The 12,159-nt window shown below is 41.0% G+C and overlaps 2 protein-coding genes across 5 annotated transcripts in view; one reads left to right on the top strand and one right to left on the bottom strand.

Annotated features, from left to right (window-relative positions):
* Positions 1-12,159, bottom strand: part of ACYP2 (acylphosphatase 2) — a 146,150-nt gene that overhangs the window by 23,148 nt on the left and 110,843 nt on the right. The window lies entirely within an intron of this gene.
* On the top strand, positions 4,251-6,374 carry TSPYL6 (TSPY like 6). Its single transcript, XM_010989783.3, is given in 2 exon segments — positions 4,251-6,059; positions 6,061-6,374. Coding segments are annotated over 2 exon segments (1,251 nt in total). The 5' UTR covers positions 4,251-4,956; the 3' UTR covers positions 6,209-6,374.

The following is a 12,159-nucleotide window of genomic DNA, read 5'->3' on the forward strand; positions in this document are numbered from 1 at the left end:
CAGAAACAGGTAGAGAAAGAAAACCAGAGTTCTTTATATTCCTCTCTCATTTTCCAAAATGATCTTGATATTTTTGTTACCTCAGTGAGCTTATAAAGTGGGGCTTATCTACTAACAAGTCACAGTTAATATTCTCCAAACTAAGTTCATTCATCCAGTGTTCTAGGACCGCCCCCCTACCCAATTCCTCAGGACTCTGCTCCATTGGTTAATTCCTACTTGCCTAAACCAATGGGCTCTCCCTCCCACTGGTTCCCACCCCTCACTTTAGGATGTACAAGCCCCTCCTACTGGAAAGTAAAAACCTCTAACCTGAATTCTCCTTTAGCTATTCCCCTATCTTCTTCCCTTCACACCCAGGCTTCCAGAGATGACAAATCCCTATTCAGTCAAATGGAAACTCTGACCTGGCTTTCAGACATAATGACTACGGGGTGCCTCTCTGTGCCAGGCTCTCTTATGGGCCTTAATATTTTTTTCTTGATTAAAAAATACATGAATAATGCATGCTCATTCTAACAATGCAGGAACAGATAAGTACAGCATCAACATTGCCCAAGCTGAACATTTTATTTAATTGTTGCAACCGCCACAAGAGATAAGAATTATTGACCCTATTTTATTGATGAGGAAATTGAGGCTGAAAGACTCAGAGTGTACCCTGCAGTGTTTAACAGGAAGAGCTGCAGGGTCTGATTACTTGGGTTCACTTCTTGACTTTGCCATTTACTCTGTGTCCATAAGCTTATTACTTATTTTCTGCACCTCAGTTTTCCTATCTGCAAAATGGGGCAAATGATAATATCTAGTTCATAGAGTACAGTGAGGATGTAATGTAACAAAACAAAAACGTTGTTTCTAAAGGGAAAAAAAGATCAAAAAGAGAAGTTATTTAAAAATGACAACTGAGGAGAAAATACTAGAAATTAGAGCAAAACTGTTCACCATTCTGCTACTAGTGTAGAGTCTGAGTTTTTAAAGCTGCTAGAAACTTCCGCCCCAAAACAATGCTCTCAGTGCAATAATGACATCAATTTAGTTTGTTTTTTAAGATCATACTATTTTTTAAAAGATCCAATAGTATTATTTCAGTTTTTCATGATTACATTTTATTCATTTACTATAGTATTAATTCCGTTACTTAATATTTTTATCTCAGGCTAGAATGAATCTCGATGTTTAACATTTAGATATTATAAGCATGTTTTATATCATGTTTTGACCCATATTGTCATTTTTGTAATGGCTCTGTATATCCCTGGGTGATCTGGTCACCCCTGCCATGTGGCCCTACCCCCCAACCTACACAGACTTTAGCCTCTTAGTTTCATCAGGCACCATAACATATATTTGCGCTCTGTGAGTGCTACAGTAGTAGAAAATGATTAAATCCTAATTTTTAACTTCCCCAGGGCAAATCATTACCCACACCCTGGTAACTCATATATTCTCTCTCTACTTCTCTATATTTATATGCTATTTCTAAGAGGTAGTAGAGATGACTGCAGTTGTAACAGCTACTTGGTTAATCACTCAAAGCTGCTTTTTTACCATGTCCTTTGCAAACAGTTTAATGGACTTTCTATGGGAAACAGAGGAAATTAACGAAGTGTACATCTCCTTCCCTTGTCTGCCAACATTCTTTTGAGTCTTAAGAAAGTAACATTTTATTGAGGCCCTCAGCTTTCTAAACTGGGTGGCCTAGCCTGAAGAACAGTAATTCGGTATGCTAAGCCACTAAACAAACATACTTGTTTAAAGAATTCAGGTCAAGGATGAGAGATCCCTTTCAAAACAAGTAAGAACCGAACAACATTATTTGAGGAGTCGAAGAAAAATAAGACTATACAATTCACAGGCTCTCTTCATTCATCTTATATTGTTTATCTTTTAAAACCTCATGCTGTTTCTGTTTCCCAGAGAATTTAAACAGTTCACAATTCTATGATGTGAAGATTTATGGCTAAATTGTACTCTCCCCAAGAAGCCATCTTCTTTCTTTACTCATATTTCTTCTTTTATCTTTGTCTTTCTCTCACTCCCCCTTCTGTCTTTCTGCCTCTGGTTGATTAGATATTGCTGAGATTTTGTATTAGCTCTCCTCATTCCCCTTAAAAATTTTTCTTTTGTAGCCAAAATGTTTCAAGCCCCAAGTTAAAATCATTTTTGCTCTTTTCAGTAGTTTCAGTCCACACTCTAGGACACAAGCAGAATGAAAGATCCCAAAAGAGAATAACATTTGACACTGAACTCAAAGAATATGATCACTACTCACTTTCCAATTTTAAAAAACATATGCATTCCTTATTTTTGATCAACTAATATATGTGTATCCTTCTTCTGAACACTTTTAAGAAAAAAGTAATGCAGGCTCTGTGATATTAAGTAATATGAAATTCTAAAGGTGCCTCCCTTCCCACTCATTTAGCCAGAGGTGGTGTCGTTACGCAATGAACCTCGTCCCTAGAATACAGATCCAGCTTTAAGTCTCCTTTCATCGGTTTAGATCACCTAATGCCCTACATTCTCATGTCATTTCCCCCTCATTTCTCACAGATTTTAGCTCCTGGCTTATTCTTACTTCTCTCCTGTCTTATCTTTCACATAGGTGATCCTTCCCACCCAGGCCTCTTGGCTGGCTCACCTCCTCCCCTACCATGACCTTGTGCTCAGTGTGCCTCATTACAGCCCAGGTTGGATGGATGAGTAGTGTTCTAACCAATCCCCTGCAATCCACTCTCAGACCACCATCTCTCATCCTTCTAGCTCATTCTAGTACTTGGCCACCACGACCCTTCAATTCCCTGGGTCTTCCAACCCTCTGATCAGGCCACCCTTTCACTGCCCCTCATGCCTATGTGTCCTCTATTCTTCCAGCGTAGATTCTAAGATCGATCATAATCATTCTCTTGCCCTTCTTGCTTCAGGTCTGACTAAATCCAACTCTGCTTACTCATGCTGCACCTGTAAACTGACCATGGATGAAGAAAAATTCACAATCATGCTGATGCACCCCACTTCAAATTCATGATCTTAATGCTATTCAACAATCATACCATATGTTATAGTCCAGTCACTCTAGGTAACTGTTTCTTACCTCTCTCTCCCCAGAATCCCACTGCCTCGTGCCTCATCCTCACTCTCACTTGTGTTGAATCTTGCCTTCTCCTTTACTGAGAACACTGAAGCAATCAGAGGAGAATCTCATAGATTCCACCATCACTTCTTCCCACCAGCCAGCATCTACACCCTCCTACTTTGCCTTCCTTCCGGTTCCCACAGGGGAATTTGTCATGCTCCTGTTAAGGGCCGACTGTTCTTCCTCTGCTTAGGCACTAGATTCGCTTTCACCAATTCAAGGATATCCTTCCAACAATTCTCCTTTCTCTCTTCTACACCAATAATTTTTGCTCTATGCCCAATCATTCGCATTAGCATGTACACATACTTCTTTTTCTCCCATTTGAAAAACATTTTCTTTGACCCACTTTCTCCACCAGCCATCATCCCATCTCTCTGGAGCAAAATTTCAAGAGTCATGTATACTTGCTATTTTCACTTTCTCCCTTCCTGATTTTCTCTTAAACCTGTTACAGCCAGGCTGTCACCCTAACACTTCTCCAAAACTATTCTTGTCGAGTGGTGCCTCCATTTAGTTCCCACTGGGGCAAATCCCTCAAGAGAATTATCAGTATTCACAGTCTCCAGTTTCTTTCCTCCCATTCCCTTTAAAGCCTATGCCAACCCCCCACCACTTCTGTTTAAAATCCACTGGTCAGTTCTCATTTTACTTGATCCATCAGCACCACCTCACACAATTGAACACTTTTTACACATTTCATCTAAGTTGGATAATGTATTAGTCTAAGTCTGTCCAACATGTTCTCTTATGTTTCTTTAAATCACTACTGACTATTTTTCATTCCAAAAATTGTTTACTTATCCTCTCTCCTTTTATTTTTAATCTTTGATTAATACTCTCTATTGTCTTTCATTAATTTCTCCTCTTATATTCATCATTACCTTTTCTCTACTTTCTTTGGCCTAAACTCTGCTGGTCTTGTACACACTACTCAAGTTACAGTTTGTGGTGCACTCATCAGAGTGCTTACCAATATTTTCAGTTTCCTTCTCCTAATCTCAGGGGAGGATTATACTTCCCTGACCCCTTAAAGCTAGGCAAAGCCATCTGACTAGCTCTGGCCAATGACATGTTACTTTTAATGGAAACATAAAAAACCTATGCATGGGGAAGGATGGTCTTTTCAATAAACATTACTTGGTCAATTAGATAATTTTATGGGAAAAATTAATCTAACTCTTATCACACCATTCACAAAAAGCAATTCCAAGTGGACTGCAGATATAAATGTGAAATATCTTAGAAAGACAAGATTTCTTAAAAAGGGCAGAAAAAGCACCAAGGGATAAAATGATAAGTTGGAATATATGAAGATTAAAAACTTTTGTTAATCAAAACATCATTAAGATACTGAAAAAGCAACTCACAGTAGGAGAGGCTGTTTGAAATACACAGATCTGAAAAAGAACTTGTGTCTAACACGTATAACGGATTCCTACAAATCAACATGGAAAATATAAAACACGCCAACAGGAAAATGAGAAGACTCGGCTACTTTACAAAAAGATAGCCAAATGGGGAAATCAAAACTACATGAAAAGGTTCCCAATCCATTAGACATTAGGTAAATGCAGATTAAAACCACCAAAAGACACGTCCATCACAGACGCGCCAGAATAGTGAAAATAAAAGATGGCAGAAGCAGTAGAAATAGTTTCTTGTGAGACCAAAAGTGGGTGTCGCGAGACTGAAGGCTAAGTATCGCGAGATCGAACGACGGATGTCGCGAATCCGAAGGGTGTGGCGTTTGCTTGAGTTCGTCTTTGTGAGAGAAGCAAACGTCAGGAAATAGCTGGTCAGGCTCCTTTACCACCATGAGCGTCCCGCGTGGGGTCGACGGGATCCCTCTCCCCCAGACCCGCCATTTCCCTGTTCCTGACCACGCGCTGGAAGACCCAGACCCACAGCAGTGCCGGAAGCGTCTAGAGGAAGCGGAGGTGAGGCAGGTGGTGACCGAGACAGGCGAGGGCAGCTTGGGGATCGTTGCACTCCCACCACCCCAGCTTCTGGAGGAGGGGTGCGCACCGCGGGACCCCGCGGACTGTGGCCCTACTCCCCAGATCCTAGTCAATCGGGGTCGCGGTCACGGAGCTGCCAAAGCGGGGCAGGAGGAGGCCATGCCGCCCGCGGAGGGCATGGAAGCAGCCCCTGTCCCTGTGGCAACCGAGAGCAGCCTAGGAAATGGATGTCAGCGGGGAACTGGTGGGGAGAAGGCCCTAGAAACCTGTGGCACAGGGAGGTCGGAGCCTGAGCTGATGGCTGGGGCGAAGGTGAGGGAAGTGAAGACTGAAAGGGGTACCATCTTCCCTATAGTAGTGGATGATGAGGAGAGGAAGGAGAAGCCAGTGGGTGAGGAAGTGGAAACGGTGGAGGAACCCAGAGCCGTAAACGTGGTGAAGGATGAGGCAGGGCCTCGGGCCCTGAATGAGGGTCTCCATGTGAACCCCTTGGAGGCTATCCAGCTGGAACTGGACGCTCTGAACGCTCAGGCTGACCGGGCCTTCCTCCAGCTAGAGCGCAGGTTTGGGCGCATGCGGCGACACTACCTTCAGCGGAGGTACCGCATCATTCAGAACATCCCTGGCTTCTGGATGACTGCCTTTCAGAACCACCCGCAGCTGTCTGCCCTGATTAGAGGCAGGGATGCCGAGATGTTCAGGTACTTAACCAATTTGGAGGTGAAGGGGCTCAGACATCCTAGGATGGGCTGCAAGTTCAAGTTCTTCTTTCGAAGAAACCCATACTTCAGAAACAAGTTGATTGTCAAGGAATATGAAGTCAGACCCTCCGGCCAAGTGGTGGCTCTTGCCACTCCGATCATATGGCACCCAGGCCGTGATCCTCCGGCTTTCAATCCTAGGAACCAAGACCTCACATGCAGCTTGTTTGCCTGGCTTTCAGACCACAGCTTTCCAGACTGACAGGATTGCGAAGATCATCAAAGAGGACCTCTGGCCAAATCCACTGCAGTACTACCTATTGCATGAAGGGGCCCAGAGAGGTAGACTTCATCAGATAAGGGAGCTGGTGGAGAGCCCCAGGCCCTGTGGATTCCAATCTGGTTAACCTTTGCTCTTAGGAATGCTCCCACACAAAGTCCCCTGCCAGACCTGTGTCTTGGCAACAGCAAGGGTATTCCTTTCTTTGTTTTTGTGTTGACCTTTCTGTACCTTCCCTCCTCTGGACATTGAGTTCTCTCAGCTTCTAGACTGAGACCTTCCTGGCTGTGCTGCTCCACTTCCACATGGTCTTCATGCTGCATTAACGTTCTGCATTAACATCACATGCTCCATGGTGGTGGCTCACACTCTTCTAAGCCAAATGAACGATGCTACAGATTGCACTGCCTTTGTCTGCACTGCTTCGACCCTGTTTGTTCCCAAGGCTTCTGGTCTAGCTATTACTACCTGGATTTCTAGCTATGTTTAATAAGAGTCTGTTTTACTCATTTTGCTATGCACATGGCCTGTGGACAACTGCTGGGCATTAATAAAGTCAAGAGAGCAGCAATGGGCCACTTGGTCTCTGTGATTTATGCATCTGTTGCTCTTCTTGCTCCTCTGGTCACCTATTGCTGCCTGCTACAAGCTATGCCCACCCTCTTAGGCTGCCACCTGTGCACGGACATTTTCCAGACCATTCTGGTTTTTGGTATATAAGGATCTTCAGAACTGGTGGTAGAACCAGGTTTGCCACCAGCCTATAAAAGACCTCTCTGTATTTTCCCTAAAAGACTTTAATTCCTCACCATCACTCAGGAACCCTACTGTCAGGCAAGTGGTTGAGGTGACAAGTTAGACTCTATCTGCATGACAAGGACAATGATGCCCTTGCCAAGTACTGGGCTTTTTCAGCCTCAACCAGCGAAGCCATACAAAATTTAGGTACTTTTATTTGCCTCCCTTCCTCATCCTAAAAGTGGTAAGGTGCCAGCAGTGCCAGGGTAGATGTAGTTTGTCTTATCTCCCTTTCTCTCTGTGTCTCATCTCTCTCACCTTCCTCCCTCTCATATCTCTTCTCTTTAAAAAAAAAAAAAAAAAAAAAAAGTGGTAGCTCAGAAACAGCTGCAAAGAACAGGCTTTTCCGTGTAACCTGACTGTATCATTTCCAGAGGCGGAGAGGCTGTCCTGTAAAGGAGACTACCAGAACTCTTATGCCCTCTCTGCTTTCTTCCCAGCCCCTCACCCGCCTATAGCAATGCCTAGAAGGTTTGAAGGAAGACAGATATACATGCAGTGAATGGATGGAGATTGTGGTGGGTGCCCCAAGCAGGAAAACTGAACAAAAGGCCAGAGGCAGACATGAGCCAGGGGAAAAATGGGCCTAGAATTAAGAGTGGGTTGACTGAGGGATACCTTCTCTGTCAGTGGTGATGGGAGGAGAAATATTTTCTCAGAATTGGGATGGGAGAATTGAAGGTGGTTGAAGGGTTAACTATGTTGCCCTGAAAAGGGTTCTTTAAAGACATACAAACATTGCAGCTTTTTTTTCTTTCATAATTTCACACTCTCATGAAAAACTCACTTTATTGAAGTTAGCATTTTATTTAAACTATTACGTTCATTTTCAATTATTCATGTTTTTCCCTGAGAAAATGAAATCATAATTTAGGGCTGGCTGGGGTGCTTCTTGGAACTTGAGTATTAAGAGATGGGGTCCTAAAGGGTGTCTGTCATTCACTCGGGCAAAGCATGTATTAGAGTCAACAAACATTGCAGCTTTAAGTGTTTTCTGTTCTCATGTGATCGTATATACGCTGAAGATGAATACTGTGCCCTTAATTTCACTGGTATTTAGTAAAATCCTCTTACTTTCTCTGTTGCTGCTTACTGGGAAGATTTGGCTGTACAGATTTTCTTTTGCTTTCAGTTGGGAACATTTGGAAGAATGTCAGTCTCTTTCCTGTACAATATAGAGACTTATGTGAATATTCATAACAGTTTTCAACTTTTTTTCTGTTAAAACTGTATCTTTAGAAGTATAATCTGAGTAACTTGGTCTTGTCAGACTGAAGGCTTTGAAAACTGTTGTCTTTATGGAAAAATGACCTACCAAAAAATTGTGGCGCTGATTGTCTTGATAATTTACCTTGGTAATACCTTAATTGATAAATCTCTTTCCCTAAATAGCAGAAATACTCGTGAGATTGCTCTGTAAAATTGGAAGTGTACCATATTTATCTTTCCTTATGTGCGTGTTGATAAAATAAAAGCCTGTCAGTCTGAAATAACAAAACTAAAAAGTTGGAAAATAACAAGGGTGGAAAAGCACACAGAGAAACCAGAATGTTCCACTAGCAATATATGAAGACTAGCTTGATGCAAATGCTTTAGAAAATTGTTTGGCAGTTATCTCTGCACACCCTCTGGATCCAGCTCTGGGAATATACCCAACAGAAATGCATACATATATTCACAAAAACATGCATAAAATTGTTTATAACAGCATAATTCTAATAGCAGGACCTGCCCCAGCATCCATCTCTAGTAGAAAAAATAAGTTTTTAAATATTCATACAATGGAATACTATGAGAAATGAAAAACTATGCCTGCGTGCAATAATATGAATGAATTTCACAAACATGAGGTTGGATGAAAGAAGCCAGATTCGAGTACGTGCTATGTAATTGAATTTATATGTGAATTTTAAGCACAGATATTTATGGTGGTAGAAGTTGGAATAGTGATTACTACCAAGAACAGTAAAGGGTCTGAGATTTTACCCTGCTTACGAACTAGTATGTTGGTCAGCCTAGTTAATGGGTGCTGAGTCAGAGACAGAGAACCTTACAACTCAATAGCCTGTATCAGTATTACACCAGTTCCTTGAGCCCTAATTCCTAATTATGAAAGATGAAGAAAGCCAGGTGACACCTGCACACACAGTGCGTTGCATTATAGGAGAGGAATCCTGAGTTTAGGGAACTTCAGTCTTTTAGAATGGCAAGTAAACATGCCTACCTTTGACTTCGAAGGGAGATACCCTGTTGTACTAAACAGTGTAATAAAAGACAATAATAAGAGACGATCTATTTTTTCAAGGCTTGAGCAAAATGGCCCTTTTCTCTGGAGGCAAACACTGTTTTTGTCTTCTAAGGCTATTCACGAAAAGATACTCTGAACAAAGGTAGATAGTATCTGCTCCCAAGGTGTGCAGAAATATCAGAGACCCATGATAATTGTTTCCTAACAGCTGTAGCGGGAGAGGGGGTACCTGTTGACTGGAAAGGGGGTATGATGTTGGGTTCTGAAGAACTGGAGATGTCTGTGCCTCCCCCTGGGTGCTGGATACATCGGTATATTCAATTTGTAACACTCATTGAGTTGTACACTTGTGAAACATGCTTTTCTATGTATTTATTATATTTAATAAAATACGCTTAAGAAAAAACAAAGCCCAAAGTAAACAAAAATAAAAATTAAAAAAGCCACCATTTCCCTGGAACTTCAATGCTAGAAAATGATAGGCCAATATAAAAGTGTGTTTCATATCTTTCTGGATAGGCTGTAAGTCCATATATAAGAATTCCAATAGGATCATTCACTATAACACAAATGGTTAAAATCGACTTTCTGTGGGAAAAAATATTTATCTAGGTATGGGCCATCAACTTTTAGTATTTATAGTGCTCCTGCTTATTTTTCAACTAACTCTTATCAGAGTAGAGTTGTAAAGAGTTTATTAATCATGGCTTGTGATGGTTCATTTTCAGAGCTCAGTTCTTCCAGCCAAATGATAAAATCCACGTATTATTTAGTTCTGTTGCTCAGCAAGGATGATGCTATTCTGAGAATTGGCCGCATCATATACTTGCTTTTTAAAATGGTCTGTATCAAAGTTTCATATCCTTTCTTTTTAGGCCTCCCTTTTCGAGGTAAAAATATTTCACTGAGTTAAAAACAGAATTTTAAACTACACCTTTGGCATATGCCATAGAAGACTGCAGTATTAATAGCAACAAAATCTTCTGTGAAACTAATGAAATCATTTGTTTTGGCTTCTTTGAGCTAAATCTTTCCACTATGTATACAGCAAGGTATTTGGGGACAATAAGGATAATTCAGTGTTGAGAATGCAGCAGGGTTTTTTTTTTTTAACATAAAGGATATAAAAACATGTAATAATGTATAAGATTAACTTACTGCCTTTGAAACCTAAGGTAGATGTTTTAACGAGGCTTTTTACAATTCCTACTATCAATTCATATCACACATTATAATTTTAAATGGCATCCATATGGATGGCTTGCCCTGTATTTTCCAAGGGCAAAATTTTCTCTTTGCTATTGGTAGCTAGAAACGTAAAAGACACAAGATACTTTGATTTATGTAAAGAGATCCAAAATTCAAGTTTAGTCTGTTTTAACAACATAGATGAGGACAGGAGAGGTGGTAGGTCAGATTTTTAAATTTAGCATAAAACTAGAGTCTAGAGCATTAAACTAATAGTGCACTGAGTTGTAAGTTGGGGCACCTGGGTTCTAAAGTGCTCAGCCATAAACTGTAGGCAAACCACTTAATTCTAACGACAAAAAGTCTTCCTTATCATTTTAAAAACAAGTTTGAAACATCATTTCTTCTAAGTCTGAAGATTTACTTACCCCTTAAATCTACACTTCCACAAGGCTCTGTGGCCTCCCCCTGGCTTGCTTTATCTGTGCTCTTCCTGAGTGACCTTAGCCACTCAGCCAGAGCTGCTGCCGTCACCTTTGAGAAAAGGACTCAAGTTTGGAATCTCCGATTCCAAGATCAGGGTCTTACTTCATGATCAGGCTCTGACATGTCCATCTGCACAGTGTTTCCAGAATTGCTCTCTTCCTTTCCATGTCTATTTTTCTTCAACATCTCTTGTTTACATTACTAGAAATTTCCAGACTTCTCTTCCTGAATCTGATCTTTCTCTTCCATCATTCATACTGTTGACAAAGTGATGCAGTCCCTTTAATACAAATACTCTGGTCAACACATCACTGCCTGCAGAACAAAGTTCAAACACCCTATCACTGCCTTCAAGGTCAGCTACAGCCAAGCCCCTGCCTAACATTCTTGCCAGTGTCCACACACATTGGTGGCCTTGCTGTTTCTCGAGCAACCCACGCACTTTCTTGCCTCTGTGCCTTTGCTCATGATGTTCCCTCATCTTGGATTCTCTTCCCCCACCTCCTTATCTATGGAAATTCTATCATTACTTCTAAATTCAATTCAAATGCCATCTCCTCTAAATAACCTCCCAAACTTCCTACTTCACATAGCGTACACTTTGTGGCATTTATTTCATACAAGTTTGTATTTAAGTTAGTTCTTTATGTGTTAGTAGTTTATGTACGTCTTTGTCACTCAATTTTAAGTTATTTAGGGGCCAAGATCATGTTTAGGTATCTTTTTCTTCCTGTCCTTACAGTCTGGCATAGGAGACAAAGTACTGTGTAAGAAATGCCAGAATACAAGTACAAGCGGACAGTACTATGGGACCACATAAGAGGGCTGTTTCCCCTGCCTGAAGGTTAGGGGCATAAAGGAAGGCTGATACTATTTTATAAGAAGTGGCTTTTAAGTTCCTTTCTAGACACTATACTAGATTGTAAACTTCTTCACAGTAGGGATCTTTTCATCTATATATCCCTAGGGATACCTATTTTATGTCCAGCACAAGTTAGGCACTCCCAAATTACTTTATGAACATGTCAGTAAAGATGCCCGAGTCCTTTATAGCTCTAAATGTGTACAGTATGAATCATATTAGTCTTTTGTAGGAGTTTTTTATTTCACTTATCAGATGGTCAAAAAAATAACTGGCTACCGAGAGCCTAATAAAAAAGGTAATATAATTATAGGCTTGAGGTTTTAGGTAAGTGTTAATTGCCATGCCTGTACAAATCATTCCTAAAAGAGCCAGGGCAGACTTCAGTCAAATCCCTTCAAGTACCTTGAGGAGAACTAAGTCTCAGAAAGAAGGCTGTGTCGATAAATGAGCTGTTTTGCAATTACGGATCCATATTGAGTCAAAACTGTGATAT

Source organism: Camelus dromedarius, chromosome 15, assembly GCF_036321535.1.
Source record: "Camelus dromedarius isolate mCamDro1 chromosome 15, mCamDro1.pat, whole genome shotgun sequence".
Classification (NCBI taxonomy): Eukaryota; Metazoa; Chordata; class Mammalia; order Artiodactyla; family Camelidae; genus Camelus; species Camelus dromedarius.